We start from the raw sequence: 21,092 nt of genomic DNA on the forward strand, positions 1-21,092 counted from the left end.
TTGCATTTTTATAATGCTATAAGTAATTTATTTTAATATAAGTAATTTGGTAAGTTAAATTCATTTTTGCTTAAAACAAAATTGATAATTACATTAAAACTATATATTATTATTATTAAAGTAAATGGTATGATTAGGTTCACGGTATAAATAGTTAATAGATAATAGACATACACAACCATTAATATACAGTATACACCTCTTATAACAATATGTGTACAAGTTTTAAATCCGCACAATTATCTATTCTGAATGATAGTATCAAGTTCCCATAATTAGTATATATTTATAGCACAACAAAAATTAAACATTTTTTGAAGATTAATTGTTATTTAATGTGTGACAACTAATTTCATAAACATTAATTTTAAAGTATTGTAGTTTTAAACCATGAACCTATTAATACTATTCTATCATGAGTCTGAATTGATTCAATTGTCATTATTAATGACTTGTTAATAATATGATCAAGTATATTCACTTTATCTAATGTCTTGTATAATTAATTTTGTTTTCGGCTTAAATTAATTCTACTTACTGTGTTATTGATAGTAAAACAAATTACTAATAGTAATATAAATATTTGGTTAAAAGACTAAACTATACTTTTTAATATAAACTTACTGATGGTTCAGCTCTATTTTTTTTGTGTGTAATGATATATTATCAATTTTGATTTATCACGTCCATTACAGTGGCCCATTAAATGTAATTACGCTCAAAACCAGTAGTGGTTCTGGCATTAAATTTTTGAGGAGGCAAAAACTTAGTACCTTTTTAAACATGTGACACAAATTCTCATCTCCAATACCCCTTAATTTTGTTTAAAAGCCTTACTTTTCTCTCAGAATCTGTCAGAAAACTAAACATTTTAAATAATTTAATCATTTATTAGTTAAATAGTCGTAATATAAATTAAGATACTTACAAATTGTAATTTATTATAAGTTAAAACCATGAAATAAGATCTAATGCACTGGAAATGACTTGGTAGGCAGGGGTCAGGAGACTGACACCAAAATGTTCCTTTTTTCTCATACTGGGCAGTGGGTATTGAATGTTTTCTGTGCTACCAGTGGTTTTATTTGGTGTCAAATTTTGGTTCTCAGTCAGTGCAGATATGCATTTCAAGTTTTTTTTTGCTCAGGGCTAATAATTTTTGCTGCTCCTATCTGCAATATCAGTATATTGGAGCATTAATTATTAAATTATAGGTATATCATTTATTAAGAAAAATACAGTAGCATTCAGTGGCGCCGAACACGGGGTACAGGCCCGACCAATTTTTTGGGTTGGTGGGTGGTAGCAGTAGACCTGGTGGATCGTGGATGATCAGTAAAAATGATGGGGTATTTACTTGTAATATAATATGCAACCCATTTTTGAATAAATAAACGTTAAACGTGTATAGTAATTAGTATTGATATAATGCTTTAATAATTTATAGAATATAGTATAGAATAGTTACTTATAGAGACATAGGTTAAGTGATTGACGATTGTAATATACATTATATTATTATTATGTTATAATATAAAAATATTATGTTATTGTGCTAAAATTATTTATTTACCATTGCTGTTTGGAACGATACCTATGTCTTATTTGTAATTATATGAAGGAGGGTGTGGGGGGCGTTGCCCCCCACGGGTCTGTTTGAAGTTTTTTAGGGGTAGGTGGTGAGTTACATTATTTTACCTAGTCTGACCGACTGTTTTTAAACTACTTTGGCGCCACTGGTAACATTTAACATGAACAATATTGTTTACTAAAACAAAAAAAAAAACAAGTACTCATAATAAAAATATCCAAAATATTTGATTTATAACTTTGGTCATGACTCATGACAAAATTAATATTTATACACAGTGCACTGAGCTCATGCTTTCTGAATAAATCAAATCATTTCTCATACTTTTTTCTCCATTCAAAAGCTTACATTTAAAAAAAGTTAATAGATAATCGTCTACTTTGATTAGAATAATTTCTTTTTGAACGTACAAATCTTAAGTAGTCCAAATTTTGGCTTGGGTCGTTAATCGCAACATAGTCTCTAGTAGCTTCATTTATTTCCCATAGTGCAGGATCTGTGCTAGAAACATACATATTTAAATTTTTAAAATTTCTGAGACTTCTTAGTCGATGGAGATTTATTATATCATAATAATTATACAAATTTAATATCGGGTCTATAAAATATATAAAAAAATAAATAAAAAACACTCATCATTGTACTAATGTAACTAATGAATTATTGCATTAGTAACACTAATAATAATAATAATATTTTAAACAAGACGTGTATAATTTTCTAATTATAATCATAATAATCCATGATCAACATTTGACGATTGTCGCTAAATCAAACTCGGGGAAAAATATAAATGTTTCATTAAAAATAGATAAACACGAGTCATGTATCAAAAATTTTTCTGCCTCTATAGGTACCTATTTTCACCTAAATAGGATATCTTAACTAAAAATTGCTCTTATACAGCTATAATTTATTTATTTTGGATTCGTATTAAGTACAAAAATAATTATTATTTCTATTAGAAATATCTTATTGTATTTGATATAACAAATAAAAGTGATATATTATATGGTATATAAAAAATTTAAATTAAATAAAATACATTTTTTTTAAATCCCCTAATTACTCCACATTTTGTCGCCCTGGTTAGCCCTAGTGCAAATAATACGTCCCTAAGTCAGTGCTTTATATAGATGGCATTGTAAACTATCAATGCCCATATTTTGCGATCCCCATACTAATCTGCAGTATATACATTTGTGACTACTGATAAGCTGCTCATTTCTAGCATAGACTTAACTTGGTTAGATATAATTAATATATAAAAATTTTAAATGCAACTTTTTGCAATTTTTGACCTTTTTTAAATTTTATTGCAGTTTTGTTGATTGTCGTCATTTTCAATACAATTTTATATATTTTTTTATGTTTTCACTTTTTTTTGTTGATTATACAGTGCAATAATTTTTAAGGTAAGGTAAGGTTTTATTAAAAAAACAAGTCAAAAATAGTTTAAATAAAAAGTTTTAAATTTTGATAAAATTATTTGTAGATTTCTGAAAAAATAAGAAGACCGCACAATTTACCAGATTTTTAATGACAACCGACGAGAATTTGAATTTGAATCTTTTTTATTATCTACTCATTTAAAACCTATCTAATAGAACTTTATAATATTACTTAATAAAATAACTTAATCCATTTCATAAAATAATTTGTTAATATATTTTTTTAAATTTTTTTGGTAAAATATATTTTTTTATTTCAATTCTTAAGTGCAACAACATCCGAGCCCTAATAATAACTATTTTCGTATATAATAACATGTAATGGCATTGGTGTAATGAATGATCAAACCACTTGTTCCCAGAAATGAGAATGATAATCAGGCAGCCTGAGCCTAAATTTGTTGATGGATGCAACAGTTATGTGCAGTAAATATAGAGAATTGCACATGCTCTATTTGTATTATTTTTTATCCTTATGTGTCATATTGTGTTCTTATATTTGTGTACTATTAAACATGCCAGAGAGTGTGATGGTGGCTACTTCCTTAGGATATAGCTGCCTAGTTGGGTCGTATGGAAGGGCAGCTATAATGTACAGTAATAAATACAAACAATATTATCATTGTATTTACCTGTTGTGCACATAACGTGGACATAGTTTTTTCTTACATATGGATATCACAGTCTTGCTTAAAGATTGAGACTGAGTTTAGTACCGTTATAATACATCAATAACCAAAGTCCCTTACGTATATTTTATTTATTTCCCTTTCATAAGTGTATAGTTTATAAACAAAAAAAATATATAAATGAACAATATTTTATAATTAAATAATACCAACAAATTGTTCTCTTATTTTCAAGAGTTGGCACTGCCTTGGAAAAACCACCACTGCTCAAAACCTTATATCAGTATATAAATTACCTAAATGTTTTTTTCTATATGACATAATGTGTGTTGCTTCTTTCATAACATTTTGAAAAATTAATAATAAATATTATATCAAACTCCAATTTGTAAAAATGTTATAAAAACTTAAAAAATAATATTAAAAATCCATAATGTTATTAAAATATGCAACATAAAATATTTTATTTGAAACCTTTGAATTTATACAACAAATTAATTTATTTAATTTTTGTGTTGATTCCTAAATATTTAAACTCATGTAACTAAATGTTTAAAAATATATAAGCATATGATAGGTGGATATAATATCATAATGTAATTATTCATTTCTGTTTTGATTATCAAAACTAATTTATATATCTTTTTTATTGTAGCAAAAATTAAAAAGTTAGAAATTGGAGTAGGAGATATTGTTAAAGCAATGTTTGAAGGTTATATGTATAGAGCGAAGATACTTAAAAAAGTTGATATAAACCATTTCTATATTTCTTTTATTGATTTTGGAAATAATGAAACGGTTAATGCTGATGAAATTTTTGAATTACCAGAAGAATTAAAAAAGGTTGTCATATATTTTATTCAAATTATTTAGAATGATAATTTAATGTAATAATTTATATTTTTTAGATTCCTGGTTTGTGTATAGAAATTGGTATTAAAAGATCACCAATAATTGATAAGTCTGACGACTTAGTGGCAAAATATGTAGAAGGGTTAGAAAATCAACTTTTGTTTATTGTAAGTATTTATGAACTTCATTGATTATATTTTTTACTATTTGCTATTATAAGATCTAAATGATAACCAGTGCTCAGTGAACATATTTAAAGTGCCTTGAGGCACTTTTATCCGTGGCATTGACACAACCTTTATATTCACAGTATACATTTCTTAACACATCAATAAAAATATTATTAGTTGAAAATATGTAATGTTTTTCATATTAAGTATTAAGTTAGAAAATCACTAGGATATTAGGACATCATTTCTACACGTATTATCTTTGTCTAAAAAATATGCACAACAAAGCAAATACTTGCACAGAAGATCCAAATTTTTGTTGTTAATTTTTAATATTTGAGTAAACTTTTATCTATTACGAAAAGAATATTTTACTTTACAATTTTTAAATTTTAAATTTGGTCACGAGTAATATTTTTTATTAAAATGTTCATTATACACTTTAAATGTATTATCTTATAAAAACTAACATAAAAGCACATAGTATGTTCTTACTTTTAAATTGAATAATAGGTTAATTTACTTTTAAATGAAACTTAAAAACACAAAATTAATTATGTTGTAAGTTTTACTGTTTTCTCATAAAAAAATATTTATTTTCAAATAAGTAAATGGTTATTGTAAATCAAAATAATATGTTTATTGATAACTTTTTTTTATATAGGAATATGATGAAGAAAACCCGAACGGACTAAAAGAAGCTAGTTTAAAAGGAAAGAATAACTGTGATGTTTTTGATGAATTATACAAAATGTTGGACAAACCAATTGATACTAAAGGCATGTCTTAACCTAATCTCATTATCTAACCTTTTATTATTATTACGAACAACAATTATATACATTACCTAAATTATTTAAATATATACTTAATTAATAATTAAGTACTTAATTATCAAAATTCCTCAACGGATAAGTAAGATCTTTGATTGTGTCATAGCGTCTTTACTTTTTTAGATGATACAAACCAATAATTTTTAATAATTAAATGAAAAAAAAATTTTTTTTTTGAGCTAATAACTTTAATTTTATATTTATGTGATCAAAGAAATAACGACTCTATGACACAGATAAAGTTTTTCCTATCTATTGTGAAATTCTGATAATTCTACCGTAAATACTGAGGGAGAACAGTTGTTCATTCCCGCTCAAGTTATGTTCCGCATTTGTAGGACGGAGGCAACGCATATGGGTGTGGCGTCCTCTTAAACTATACAAATTTATATTTCCATTACTTATTTTTCATGAAGTATGTTTCACGCTTAAAACATGACTTTTCAGTTTTTTTTTTGGTGTTGATTTCTTAAATATTGTGTTATTGATACTTTTGAAATCTTGTAAAATTTTTTAATAAATCAACTATTTTTAATTGTCTGCAGCATAAAATATTTTTCACATAACTACTATTTTAGTAGTGTGAATATTTTTAATTAGGTTTTTCTGTATAAGATTATTCTATTTTTCTGATTTGTAGAAGAATCTATTCAAAAAACACAAAATATTACTGAAGATGAGGCAGTGTTGATAAGCTCACTTGAACCAGAAGTCATACCAAATATTGAATTGAGAACTGGTGATATTGTTTTTTGTACTCATTTTGAAGATTTTAACCATTTATACCTTTGTAAATGTTCTAAAAATAATACTAAACCAGAAAATTTTAGTTTGATCATAAATTCTAAAATGGCAAATGGTAATTATAATATTTTTAGTACTATAAATTATTTAATGTAATTGTTATTGAGTGCGCATTTAAATGTGTATTGATAATATTAAAATTAAATCAAATGTATGCACGTATACGTATGTATGTATTTTAGATTTTGAGTAGAGATGTTACGAACCATAATATTTAAGGTCAAACCAAACCCAAACCGAATTCGAACCGAACTTTTCTTTAAATTAACAAACTCGAACGATCCGAACCTACACACTTTTAATCGAACCCGAACCGAATATTAAAAGTTAAATTGGGTATTATTTTATTTAATATTAAATATTTATTTATTTATCATTTAGCCACCATACCCCTCAGAATTATTGAGTAAAGATTTTACTACTATTTACTTAAATACTTAAAATACTTTAATAGTTAATAATTATGCATGAGATTTTTAATTTTTAATTATTAATATGATGATAACTGATAAAAAAAAAGCAAAAACATCAATATCAGCAAACATTAAACAACTAATAACAATCTATTTTTGTATCGAGGGTTTTCATAACGAAGTCCCCCTTCCCCACCGCACGGAGTATCTACTATCTTGACAGTTTCGGTTAATGCGCATTTGGTCATTGGCTATGGGGGATAGGAAAGGACAAGTGTGCTGCGGCCGGTTGAAACACGCAATTAACAATAACAATAGTAATAAATAATAAATATTAATTATTAATTTTTTAATTATAATTTATAATTTTAGCCGTTACTCCATCGACTTTTATTTTTATTTCTCTGGTTTGATTATCGAACGGAACTATTAGATATTTGGTTCGGTTTGATTATTTGGAATTTCCAGTTCGGTTTTCGAACCAAACCGAACACCCAGAATTCGGTTAAGTTCAGTTCGAAAATCGAAAAGTTCGTAACATCTCTAATTTTGAGTAATGTTACTAAATATGTTTAAAGATAGAGGCCTATCTTCATAACTATAATTTTTGTAATCAATGAACAATGGTTAATCATTGTATTTAAAATGCAATTCATCCATTATAGTGACCGTACTCGACAACAAAACTTATTTTATAGCATAACAACTATTTCTGAAATTTCAGTTTAATTGATTGATTGTTTTTGACTACTAATTGATTGACTAATATATTGATGGATATATGAATATATGAAAAAATTAATGAATTTTGTCCTTAAATAGGGGTTTTATACTCTTTTTAGTTGTTATTTTATAATTATTTATAGCTAATAATCACATAATATACAACATGTGTTTAATAATTTAGTAATTAGAAACACAAAATATTTCATCTGGATAACCTTTGATTTCTATTGGAATTTTCATAAAGATAGAAGAAATTACAAAAAAAAAAAAATTCTGATTTAATTCTCAAAACGTTTTCCTTCCACTATACTAATGTCCAAACTTAATACTAAACTTAAATTATTTTTTTCAAGCAACTAATGAATAAACTTTCTATCATCAAATTTATTGTTTTTACAGTTGTTTAATGATTAAACATTAATGGTCTTTCTTATTTATTAAGGATACAGAATCACGGATAGTGAGCTTCTATTCATACTATTAATGTAAGATAATACCTAAAAATAAAACTGAGAATTTTTATGAATATGCTCAAATAAACAAATAATTATACATTCCATGAAATTTAATGAGACTTGATTTTCTTTTTTTTAGTAGGCCTTGAATACAATTTGCAGACATGTTGGTAAAATGATTATTTGACAAAGAACAAAATCCATTTTCATGATAACACTAATGTCAAATTAATTTTCTTTACCTCTGAAAATTTTAGTATTAGGTTATAGATATTATAAGTTTTATGTACACAATTATATTAAAAAATGGTTAACCTATGTAATGTTTATATTACCTACTTAAGTTAAATTTTATTAATATTATTGTGTCAACAAATTTTTGTTTTTTTATATTACTGTATTCAATACCAATGATTTTTACCTACTTAAAAATGTGGAGCTATGAGTTTAAATTATTATCAATTGTCCATTGACACTTTATGGCGGTCCAGCCTCCACATAATAAATACGAAATAAAAGATAACTTAAGTAGGTAATTTAAGCATTACATAACTACCCACTATTCTATTTTATAATTATACATTAACCCATCCTTATTATAACCTGTTACCTTATAATATAATTTTTAATTAAAGAAAAGTAATTCTGGATTTTTGTTTTCATCAAATAGTTTTTTGGCAAAACTAAAGAAATCTTTAAGAACTGTTGTTTATGCTGATCCACCATAAGTGTTTAGTGTTGAAAAAAAAAAATAACAAACTTGTTATCAAATAAAATAAAATAAATTTAGCGACTTTTAACATTTATCTTGTTAGTTTAACCTTTGGTCATTTTGAAGAAGAAAAAAGTTAATGCACAAAGTTGGTTGAAAAAAGTAGGGTTATTGAAATTCAGTAATAAGTTAAGCCATTTAAAATTTTATTTTGTTGTGCATGAACTAATTATGATTATCATTGTGAAAAAATTTTGAGAATATATATTGTAGTATACTCTACTTACTTAAAAATCCCCATTATTATCTAAGGTTATTCAGCTGAAATATTTTCCATAATTACTAAGGTGAACACATTGTGTAAAATTAATTAAAGGGTAGATGAATAAAGTAGTAGTACAGTTTTTCTGATTTGATTTGATTGCACATTAAAAGTAAAATTGAGTGTTTAAATTGATCCAGTGAAATAATCTTTCTAGTAGGTTAGTCCAACTTTGAAATATTTATTTAATTGAAAACTTAGTACTTTTATATTTTGATATATATATATTTATCTCTTCTAATAATCAAACATTTTGAATTGCTTTTTTAAGTTGATAGTGTTGATACATTTTACTAAAATAGTTCATTTTAATTATTAGATGGGTAGAAGGCTAAAATTTGTTTTTACTCTTCTGAAAAGTATACAGAAATAGAATTGCTATTGTTTTTTTTTCCTAAACCCTTCAATTGTTATAATATACAGTGTGATCACGATAAGTGGAAACACTCAATAACTATGTGCAGGCTTCATATATTTCAATTCTGCTTCTTCGGCTAACTAATAAACATTATTATACACATTTTCAAATAATTAGACTATTTTTTTGACACTTAACTTTGCGCATGCGCACAATAACTTTTTTTTTTTAAATGGCATGATCCATTTTTGACCACAAATTATTTTTTTTGGTATTTTTTTATGAATTTTAGTGGTTGAATTTCTTTTCTAAGTTAAAAAATGACCGAGTTACAGCAATTTGATTTTACGTTATTACAATAGGTAAACAGGTATTTCATAAATTGGATTAGTTATTTTTATTTTTTTATTATTAACTAAGTATTTTATAATCTGTTATACCCGTGCAAATAATGTAAAATCAAATTGCTGTAACTCGGTCATTTTTTGACTTAGAAAAGAAATTCAACCACTAAAATTCATAAAAAAATACCAAAATAAATAATTTGTGGTCAAAAATGGATCATGCCATTTAAAAAAAAAAAGTTATTGTGCGCATGCGCAAAGTTAAGTGTCAAAAAAATAGTCTAATTATTTGAAAATGTGTATAATAATGTTTATTAGTTAGCCGAAAAAGCAGAATTGAAATATATGAAGCCTGCACATAGTTATTGAGTGTTTCCACTTATCGTGATCACACTGTATAGTGGTTTTAATTGTTTAAATATGAAGAGGCTTAGCTGATTGAAATCAAATTAAATAAATACAATAACTTCAGTAGTTAGTAATAGTTGTAATTTGCATAATATTATTATGAACTTATAAATGTATTCTTTATGCATAAAATTATGTATTATTTTATTTATTTTAGATATTATTGTAAAAGAGAATCCTAAATATAAGGATATAGTAAGAGTGAAATTTGAAGAGAATATTTACCGTGCTAAAGTACTTGATAAATGTGGAAATAAGTATTCTGTATTCTTAATGGATCTTGGAAAAAATATAGACGTGCTTGATAGTAACATCTTTGAACTTCCAAATAGTTTAAAAAATGTAACTTATAAACTAGCTAATTTATTGTTTTTTTATTATTATTTTTTACATTAATATATTTATTTATAGATTCCTGGTCTAGCTCTAAAGGTTGGCCTTAAAGGTACAACAGGTTTAACTTTAGCTACAAGTGTTAAAGAGTATTTTTATAATTTGTGGCAAAATGATCCAGTTCCGTTAATTTTAGTGAGTTATCTTTTTTTTTATTGATATGATTACACTTTAATAGTTTAATACATAATATAGCCAAATTATTTAAATTTAATTTTACCAATTCAATGAAATTTTAGGCTAATCGGTATGAAATTGTTTGATATTTTATTTTGGTAGTTAGGTGTACCATTTTAGCGATACTAAGTGTTTTATTTTCACAATAATCAGAGGTAGATAATTTGGTGATATTTATTGCTAACAATTTTTGTGTATAAATTAACTATCTTTCTTAACCTAACCTCTGTTTTTAGTAAAAATAATATTCTTTGGCACTTATTGTACAAAAATTACTCTGTTGAACATTTATCCTTAAATAATAATGTTGTAAAAAGTAATAAATCATCAATTTATTTAAAACATTATGGTATTACCGCGTCACCAACATTATCTTTATTATTATTTGAAAAGTTTTTATGATCATGAATTTCAACAAATTAAACAACCAAGCAGATACTATCCTTTAAAATTTAAAATCAGTGTTTCTAAGCCATTAGTTTTATAAAAAATATTTAATATTGCAAATGCAATTTAAATACTCTAGCAATTAAAATATTAGTTGAAAGAATTTTCTGAGTATAAGCGTAATTTTAACAAGGTACTTATATTCATATGTTAATTGTTGATATATAATTCTTATAAAACTTATAATTCATATTAAAGGATATCTATTTATTAATACTTAGGTACTTTCTTTTGTTGTACCAATAACTCCACTTTAATAAAGGAAATTAGATATATTGTTAGAAAGGTTTGTAGAGTAGTTTTGAAAAAAATATGTTGTACACATGATATGATTAAGGGTAAGACAAGTAATAGTGATATATCAGTATCACTTTTTTCTGATAAACTACAACTTTAGTATTTCATTAAAATGTTAACAGCAAACAACATAGTTTTTACGCCTTTTCACTTTGCAATGTGTTTGCATGCATTTTTGTAAATATAAGATTCTTAAATGTTGACAATATTTTATTGGATCCTCAAAGGTTTTATTATTATCAACAATATTACTATATGTATGAAACATGTTATAACTTTTTATTTTTATTCGAACTATCTTTGATAACTTTCAAATGTTAAGCTTAGTGGAATTTTAGGCAATCCATTTTTAAGACTAGCAAAATTGTATACCTTAATAACAATAATATAATATAATTTAAAATAATAAGATTATAAGACTAGTATATTAGTTAATAGTTGTATTTATAAAATATGATTTTCCTATATGCCAATCCACTTATAACAGTTTTATTTTGGTTTACCATGAATGGAAAACTGTTGCTTAAAAGTGATAAGTGTACCCACAATTTATTATAATTTACACTTTTAATAAACTTTATTTTTATACAATTATCATTTTTTAGATACTTGGATTATAACCTTATAGGTATACATTTATTTAATTGAAAATATAATTTGTATTAAATATATTTTTTTTTAACAGAGGTATGATGAGGGTAATTTCAATTATTTAAATGAAGTAAGTTTAATAAAACAAAGTAGTGGACAAGATATTGTTGATGATTTAGTCAAGATGTATAATACATCTGACAACAATGCAAATTTACCTAAATTGGCTACATCCAATTCTCAAATAATAAAAACTAATGGTAAGATAATATTACTACATATAGACTTTTTTAGGCTTTATTTTTCTACTCTAATAATTTATAAATAATTGTTTTGTGATTTTAAAGAAATTATTTATTGACTATACTACTAATGATTATGTTCATATTTCCAATTGTATTTAAAATTATTCTTAGAATAATAAAATGCATATTTAAATTTTCAGGTTCAAATATTAATAGTTGGCAAAGTGGAGATCATGTTGAATTTTTATTTGGAAATAATGTTGACAATATTTTTGTAAGAAAAATTAAATTATATGACGAATTTAAGAATGTTTTAGACCAACTAAAAAGAGAAAATAGTAAGATTAAGTTTTGGTTACATGTATTATTTCTAAAACTAAATAAATTTCTAAGATAAGCAATTTTCCAATAAATACACTAGTGCTTCAAGTAATTTGTTCAACTGTAGTTTTGAAGTAGACAAGTTGTACATAATTTTAGGGACTATAACATTTAAAGCTAAAACTAATAGTTTGAAAATAGTACATTTTGACATTTTACTTTTTTTCTGATAATATTTTTATATTGAAAAATTTGTAGCAAATATCTGTATAATATTTAACTTAAACTTAATTCGCAACTGGCTTAAAAAAAGTCTGAACCTGACTTATGATTGGTTATGAATCAATTGAATCATATTTATTATATTATATATTTTATTATAAAACAAAGATTTTACTGTTAAATGTTAATTATTTGGTGTTTTTACTTTTTAGTATATAAACATTTTATAAGTATTAAACTTTGTTTTGATTGATATACTAAACAATTTTTTATAGGTGAAAATTACAAACCAATAGCCGCAAAGACTAATGATATTGTTGCAGTATATTCTACAAAACATGGAGGTATTTATAGAGCTAGAGTCAACATCCCAGGTTTTGATAATACAAATATGATCAAATGTTCTTTAATTGATATTGGTCAAATTGATTTGATCCCATCTAAACATTTATTTGCATTGCCTAACTATGTATCATTAAATAAAGTGAGTAGAAAATATAATAATATTAATACTTACTTAAATTATTTATTCAAATGTGCTAAAATAATTTATTACAGTAATTATAATGATATTTTTTTAGATACCAACTATGGCTCGTAGAGTTTCACTTAACGGTTTAAACAAGATCTTAAATTCTAAGATAATACAATATCTATCTCAATTGAAAGGAAAAATATATGTTATGGTATGTTTATTTTATGAGTATACCAGAATATTATTTTTAATAAATAAAAACTATATTTTGTATTCACAGGAATATGATAAAAAAGCTGAACAATGGCATAGACAAGTTGTATTAAAAGAATTGCAAAGCAGTGTGTCTCTTAATAATGAAATACAAAAGTTATTTTCTAATGATTCTTCTTCTAGGGAGACTGTATCTCAGCAGCGGAGATTAGAAAGAAAAATTAGTAATAATTAATTCTATTTTTTTTTTAAAATTAAATTATGTTTATAAATTTTAATTTTGAACTAGTCATTCCCGAGACAAAAGAAAGTACAATGGAGAAACCATCTCATCCTATTAAGAGTGGTTCATCCGTTTTCATAACTAATTTTGAGAACTTCAATTCAATTTTTATCCGCGATGCATCATATGAATTTATTGAAAACTTTAATGCATTCAACAAACAGATGTTGAAATATTATAGAAATGGTATGTTAAGTCATTAAATAACTTATTTAATAAGTATGTATATATTTTATTTACAATTTTTCAGTTAATAATAATATCCCTAAAGAAATGTTGAAAATTGGCGATAAAGTATGTGTGAAGTCATTATTAAATGTGGTTATGAATTCTCGTGCTCAAATTATAAACATAATTGATAATGAATATCATGTTTTTTACCTGGATTATGGGAATACAGAAATAGTAAATGCTGAAGATATATTTGATTTGCCAAAAGAATTGGAAAAAGTATTTATAATTAGTAGTTTAAAGACTTTATTAAAATATATATTATTAATCTATTGTAGTTGAAAATCTATTTTGTTCCAATGAACATAGGATTTTTAAGGATATATACTTGTGATATTTATCTTGTTAAATTTGCAATATTGTCATCCCCAAAAATCTCTAATTTCAATATGTTAATTTGTATTTTAAATGTTTTAGATCTTGTGATTTAGAAATAAAAAAATGTTGTGAAATAATTTAATTTTGATCAAAATAATCAACATTTTTATAATTTTCATTTTTAATAATTTTCATTTCTGAGCATAATAAACTAAAATTTTAAAAATTGAATGAGATAGGTATCATTCTAATGTTCATACATTTAAAATGTCGCTTTTACAAGATTCAAAATAGGTTTATTATAATCCACACACTATTATGAGATTCTTATAGTATGATGAAAAGACCTGAAACACTATATTTTATTGATTATATTATTAAGATGGGTATAAAAATTACCTACTAATCTATTTTTGTTAAATATTCCAATTTTAAATGTATGGATTTTTTTTCAGTTTCAAGATTTTGTCATAAAAGTTCAACTACAAAACATGCCACCATTAAAAACAAAAAATGAAATTGAAGTTATCAAAAATCATTTCAAAAAAACTTTTATTACACCAAACGCAATTCTTTCTATTGTAAGTATATTCTAATTAATAATATTCAAACTGAAAGTTATAAACAAGTTTAAAGTCAAGAAATTAAAATAAATGTCTATTTATCTAATTTAGTAAATTTATTTAGTAGACGTTTACGATTTTGTGAAATATTAAAATCTGTTATCAAAATAATTTTTTGTTTAATAAAAATATCTCATTTATTATCCAAACTTATAAAACTATAAATTCTTGATAACATATGATGACATAGTTCTAAGGTTTACTAAATAAAAAATAAAATACTTATGATTTTTATTTTTATGAAAAAAATTGTCTTTTCATTTAATGTAATCTGTGTAATTTCATCTTCTTATCATTTTTAAATACTAAAAAAAATAGTGCCAATATTAGTTTATTTAGACTTAAAATATTTTCACCTTATAAGATTAAAATAAAATCCTTAAAGATATCAACATCAATTGGCTGTGGTTTAAGTTGATTGACACAATGAACTTGAAAATTAAGTTATATTAGTAAGATATCATTTCAGAATTTCCACATATTTATAGCTTGCAGATATAGTCTAGATACTATTGGGAAAGAATTTCTAGTAATTTTTGACAATACTCTATAAATGTAAAAAATGATACTAAAGATTTAAAAACAAAAAAAAATACTCTATGTAGGAAATTAATAGAAATATATAGTGCATTTAAAATTTTTTTTATGCCCAAGTTTCTAGAAGATTAACCACTGTTTTACTATGCTTGGAAAAAAACCTTAATCTAATAATTGATATTCCTTGTGAAAACTGTAGCTCTCCAAAAATTTGTCATATTCTATAAAAGTTTATGGGGAACTTTAAAACATTGTATTTGAAAAAAAATACATGGTGCATCACTAACTTTTCCATCATATTTAGCAAAACAATGGTGGGTCTGAAAAATTATATAGGCCCATTTGAATCTTTTCAATAACATTTTATAATTTTGTGTATTAGAATTAATGTTTATAATTAAAAAAAAAAATTAATTTTGGTAATTACAATTGGATTATTAGTTACTAATGGCTAGAGGTAGGATTTTTATGATTTTACATATTTGTTTCTAGTCTATGCAGTTAAGTGGGAGTGAGAAATCTTTACGATTCATGAAACACAGAATTCATAGGAAAAAAATTATTCTGCATAAAAAAGCATATTTTATGGGTTAGAGAATATTTATCACGTTAGAGAATATTTGAGAATATTTTTGTAATATCGGCATATAATGAATATATTTCACGTATATCAGCACTTTGATAGGTATAATGTTCACTAAATAATTCTGTTTATAAATAATTAATTTCTGGATTTTAATAAAAATTAATCTCCAGGTATTCCTTATCAATTGCGATAGCACGTAGGTTATTTTGTTACCTAAAATAAATTTAAACTGAATTTTTTTTAATATTAAAAGAATATTTTGCATATTTAAGGACTGTCTGTTGCTGTTTAACAATATCACAGATTGTATAATCTTTTATTATCGTAAGAGTTGTATCTATAATATTGTTATGCACTTCTGCTACTTAAGAGGACGCTACACCCGCATATGTTGTCTCCGTCTTACAAGTGCGTAACATAGCAAATTGTATGCTCAGCAGGTCACGTTTAGCTCCGTTAGTTTAAAATTTAGAGTAAATTGACCTCTAACAAAAATTAAAGGTAATATTATTATCGAGGGCATAATGTAGGTTTTTTATTATAATTTAATTTTAAAGTGAGTTATGTGTATTTTAAGATATACAAACAATTTACAATTTTAAAATACACATAACTCACTTTAAAATTAAATTATAATAAAAAGCCTATGAGATGCCCTGGATAATAATGTCACCTTTAATTTTTGTAAGAGGACAATTTACTCTAAATTTTATACTAACGGAGCTATACGTGATCTGCTGAGCATACAATTTGCTATGTTATGCGTTTGTAAGATGATGACAACGTATGCAGGCGTAACGTCCTCTTAATGATAAACTGAGCACAATAACACAAAATTATATTTTATAAATAATATTGATTAAATATGTTTAAACTTTAAACAATTATAAATAAACTTTATGTTTACATAAAATTGCAATGTGATAAAATATGTTCATGTCTTCTGATTAAGAGGATGTTATACTATCCGGCATCCGCAATCCGCATGTGTTGTCTCCGCCTAACAAGTACGTAACATAGTAAATTTTACACTCAGCAGATCAGGTTTAGCTTTATGAGTTTAAAATTTAGAGTAAACTGACGTCTTTTAAAAATTAAAGGTAACATAATTATTCAGGGCTTCTCATGGTTTTTTAAAAAATATATTTAATTTTTAAGGCGCGTTATGAGTATTTTAAGATATACAAACAGTTTACAATTTTAAAATACTCATAAATCGCTTTAAAATTAAAACATAATAAAAAAAAAAAACCATGAGAAGCTCTTAATAATAATGTTGCCTTTAATTTTTATAAAAGGTCAATTCACTCTAAAAGTCTAAATTTTAAACTAACAGAGCTCGTGTTCTGATGAGCGTACAAATTGCTATGTTACACACTTATCCTTATGAATCATGGTAGAAAATTACGCTAAATCGGAAAGTAATCATGGCACCTATAAATATCTAAAAATAATTTCTCTTTGTCGATGATATATCTCATCCCTTTAAATGTGTAGTACGTTGGTCTATGTAAAATTGCTAACAATAGTTTAGACAATTTACATAATTCCTAGGCAATTTTATAGTTTTAAAAATGTATAATGAAATATGGCAATGTTGTAAATACATTTTGGCCATTGGCTTAAACAATTTTTAAAATTTCCTTGTAATAAATGTAGATATTTTCTAAATAATAATTTTTTGATGCTAAGATATTAAAAAAATAATTTGAATTTATCTGCTAAACAATTTAAACTCTTCTAGATTTTTAAATTTAAATTTTCAACTTACTGTATAAAGTTCTTAAAGTCTTTAATAGGTTTGAAAATTTTAAGAATTAACTCCGTTATAACTGACAAGTGAAAATAATATCTCATGGCACTGAAATTCAACATATTGACATGACCCATATATTACCTGTTTTTATTTTCATCAATATTTTTTTTATAAGTACATTCGAGACGCGATAACTCGAAGTTGAAGGGTGATGAAAATTTGCTTTGAGATATCTAACTAATTATTGGGGAAGAATTTTCTAGGGAAATAAAAAAAATTCGAGTTATCGCGATGACTGTATTTATTTTAGATTATGAATGCTAATGAACAAAATTATTTATACTCATTGTAAATATATGTATTCATTTCATTGTAATATTAAACATAAAAGTGTTGAAGGATTATTTAGAAGTTTAATTTGCATTTGTAAGACACATACAATGCATGCATGTGGGGTGTGTGTATTCACTTAACAACATTAGTCAAATTATCTTAAAATCATACAATTCATTTTTATAATCTTCTGTAATTAATTTCATTACAATATTAACTATTAAACATTTTGGTTAGTAATGGATCATAAAAATATATTCAGTTTATAAAATTTCTACTTATTATGTATTTGAGGGCGAAATATGATTTTATGATATTATTTACTATTGTTTAAATTTGGTTTTTTTTTTTTATTAACTATATTTAAAATTTTTATTTTTATTTTTATTTGGCAGGACTTTAATGAATTTAATCCAAAAGGCCTTGATGATGTTGTTTTGAGGACAGAGTATTATAAAAAAGATATTGCTGAAGATATCAGGGACTTACTAAATACACCACCATTGAATATTAAAATAACAGGTAAAAATTATGTTTAATTATGGTTTACATGATATTTTTAAATTTTACAACTTGTGTGAAACACTTCAATTATCTTATTAATAATTGCAGTTTTTTAAGTTTTAACTGTGACTTTATAAAGTCATCAGTTGAGCACGTTCTTGAATGAATGTGTTATGTAATAATAATCTTAAATGTTTCGCTAAAAATGTGACTAAAATTTATTGATTTTTTTGTAATATGATTATTAAAATACTTAACAACTTTTTTTTCTTCAAAAATATGTCTTAAGGTCAACATAAAAATACTGAACCTCAAACTTCATCCCATGGCATATTTCCTTATCCTGCGCGAAGACTATTATAATTTGTTGTAGATTGTTATTATACCTATATATACAGTTTTTTTTTTTATGTTTATTATTTTAAAAGAATGATGCTTTTAATTTTTACATTTTTATTCATTAATGGTTATATAAATTAGTTATTAAGGAGTTAATATTTGTAATACATACTTAATTGTTTTTATAAATTTTAATAAAAGAAGAGCAAGAAAGCTATTTTGATCTTTCTATAACTTTTTTTGTTTGTAAAATATTTCTTACAAAAGTGCAATTAGCAAAAGTTTAATTTGTTAAAGCTATTTCAATTAGGAAACAGGACTTAAATAATCAATTTAAAGATTTCAAACGACATTCACAATATTTTTATTTACTCGCACATCTGTTTAATATTGATGTTGAAGATATCCCTGTTAAGCTTCAAATGGAAATAATAGATTTACAGCCACTCAGCCCACAAGATATTTTAAAAGACTTATTCAAAGCATTGTCTTTACATTTTTTTGCTAATCTCACTGCGAACCTTCATTTTCAAAATTTAAAGATATAGCTGTAAAATACTTCAGTATGTTTAAAAAAATAGTACAATATCCAACAATAGAAATCACATTAACAATTTCATCAAACTGTTGTGATTTCCATACTTTTATATTATTAAAAGCTGTAATTTTTACATTTTAGTATATAAAAGTTTTTAACAATTACTTTTTTCTTAGTAAATTTTAATTAGGGAATTAAAATTTTAATTTTTGTCTGGCTCACAAACTTTAATTTATGAATGTGGACTGGGGGTCCTAAAAGATTGCCAACCACTGATTTAAACTATTGAATTCAAATTTTATAGATAGTGCAATGTGCATTTAACCTCTATAGCACTATTATTCAAATGTACTATCTTTTAAAATATATTTTTAAAACTATTTTTTAATTTCAAGAAAAGGTTAGTTTTCTACCATATTTGAAATATTATAAATGTATCTTTTCATATTATGTTCCATTGTTTTAGTTCAAATAACATCATAAAATTATATTTTGGAATTTTGATGAATAATATCTATTATATATTTTTTAAATTTTTTTAAATTTTTTTGTGCATATTTTTTCTTTTTTAGTCACAAGACCTAGTTATTAATTTATAAGTCAATACCAACATACTGCAAAATAGTATTGGTTCATTCATAGTATAAATATAAAATATAACTAGTTTAAAATGAATAAACATTTTATTTTTCTATAGTTAATGATAATATTCAAAAAGTTTCAAGTCTCCCGCCATGTAATATATTTAAAATAATATGTATATTTCAACATATTAAGTAAAATTATTTTTGATTCTTAGTGGAGCTCTAATGTATTGATTATATTTTTTTTCTTCTGGCGGTCAAAAGTTCTAGATTTTTTTTAAATTATTGGGTAAAACCAAAAAAAAAAAAAATGATTGAATCGATTTAGTTTTGTTGATATTAAAAAAAATCTACCCTTTTTTATTAGCTTTTAGTACGTAAACTATTACAGTTTAACAATTAACTTATTTATACAAATTACAGAATTAATTAAAATAATAATAACAACAAATATATTGTACATAAAAATAATACAATATGGCAGGTAAAATAATAAGATAATTGGGGAGTATTATAATCAAAGTGCAACGAGGAACATGTTTGAAAAATCTATAAATATGTTTAATAAGGAAAAATATTACAAACATTATTAGAAGGAGTAGAGTGTAGTACCTTTGGCGATTAGAGCATTTAAAATTGAAGAGAGAAGTGAAATTAGTGGACTGATAATTGAATTTAAGTTTGAAATGAATTGCAAGAATGAAACAGAAAAATGTTTCGTGGGGAATTTTTGTTGCTGGTAGCTTTGGCGAAAGTTTTTGTATTCGAATTTGAATAATATCTAAGAACCGCGGGTGGTGTAATACTTGGAGAGGTCTTCTTGTTTTTTTTTTTCTGAGGCTTGACATCCCTTGTAGTTGGCAGTATGGTCTAAGAAGCACAGGGTATATTAGGCTGGACTGTTACGATCCTATTGGTACAATCTACTGTGTGGTGATCGTCACCACATTTGACGCATCGAGAGGTAGGTATGATTGCAATAAATAATTATGAGTCTGGCCAAAAGATAAA

General features: G+C 24.5%; 1 protein-coding gene across 3 annotated transcripts in view; it reads left to right on the plus strand.

Moving 5' to 3' along the window:
- LOC107163247 (uncharacterized) overlaps window positions 1-19,176 on the plus strand; it is a 39,487-nt gene extending 20,311 nt beyond the window's left edge. For all 3 annotated transcript variants that reach the window (XM_089225850.1, XM_015510562.2, XM_089225849.1), the window contains exons 22-37: window positions 4,327-4,514; window positions 4,580-4,690; window positions 5,358-5,472; window positions 6,167-6,385; window positions 10,226-10,410; window positions 10,480-10,596; window positions 12,068-12,233; window positions 12,419-12,556; window positions 13,037-13,245; window positions 13,343-13,447; window positions 13,517-13,673; window positions 13,739-13,918; window positions 13,983-14,182; window positions 14,737-14,862; window positions 18,512-18,638; window positions 18,910-19,176. In XM_089225850.1, coding sequence (XP_089081976.1) covers window positions 4,327-4,514; window positions 4,580-4,690; window positions 5,358-5,472; window positions 6,167-6,385; window positions 10,226-10,410; window positions 10,480-10,596; window positions 12,068-12,233; window positions 12,419-12,556; window positions 13,037-13,245; window positions 13,343-13,447; window positions 13,517-13,673; window positions 13,739-13,918; window positions 13,983-14,182; window positions 14,737-14,862; window positions 18,512-18,638; window positions 18,910-18,983 — 2,417 coding nt within the window. In that variant the 3' untranslated portion in view covers window positions 18,984-19,176. The remainder of the gene's footprint in view (window positions 1-4,326; window positions 4,515-4,579; window positions 4,691-5,357; window positions 5,473-6,166; window positions 6,386-10,225; window positions 10,411-10,479; window positions 10,597-12,067; window positions 12,234-12,418; window positions 12,557-13,036; window positions 13,246-13,342; window positions 13,448-13,516; window positions 13,674-13,738; window positions 13,919-13,982; window positions 14,183-14,736; window positions 14,863-18,511; window positions 18,639-18,909) is intronic.
- Window positions 19,177-21,092: the final 1,916 nt, after the last annotated feature.

The sequence above is a fragment of the Diuraphis noxia genome, unplaced genomic scaffold (assembly GCF_037042655.1).
Source record: "Diuraphis noxia isolate RWA-SAM2 unplaced genomic scaffold, SU_Dnox_SAM2 contig0004, whole genome shotgun sequence".
Lineage (NCBI taxonomy): Eukaryota > Metazoa > Arthropoda > Insecta > Hemiptera > Aphididae > Diuraphis > Diuraphis noxia.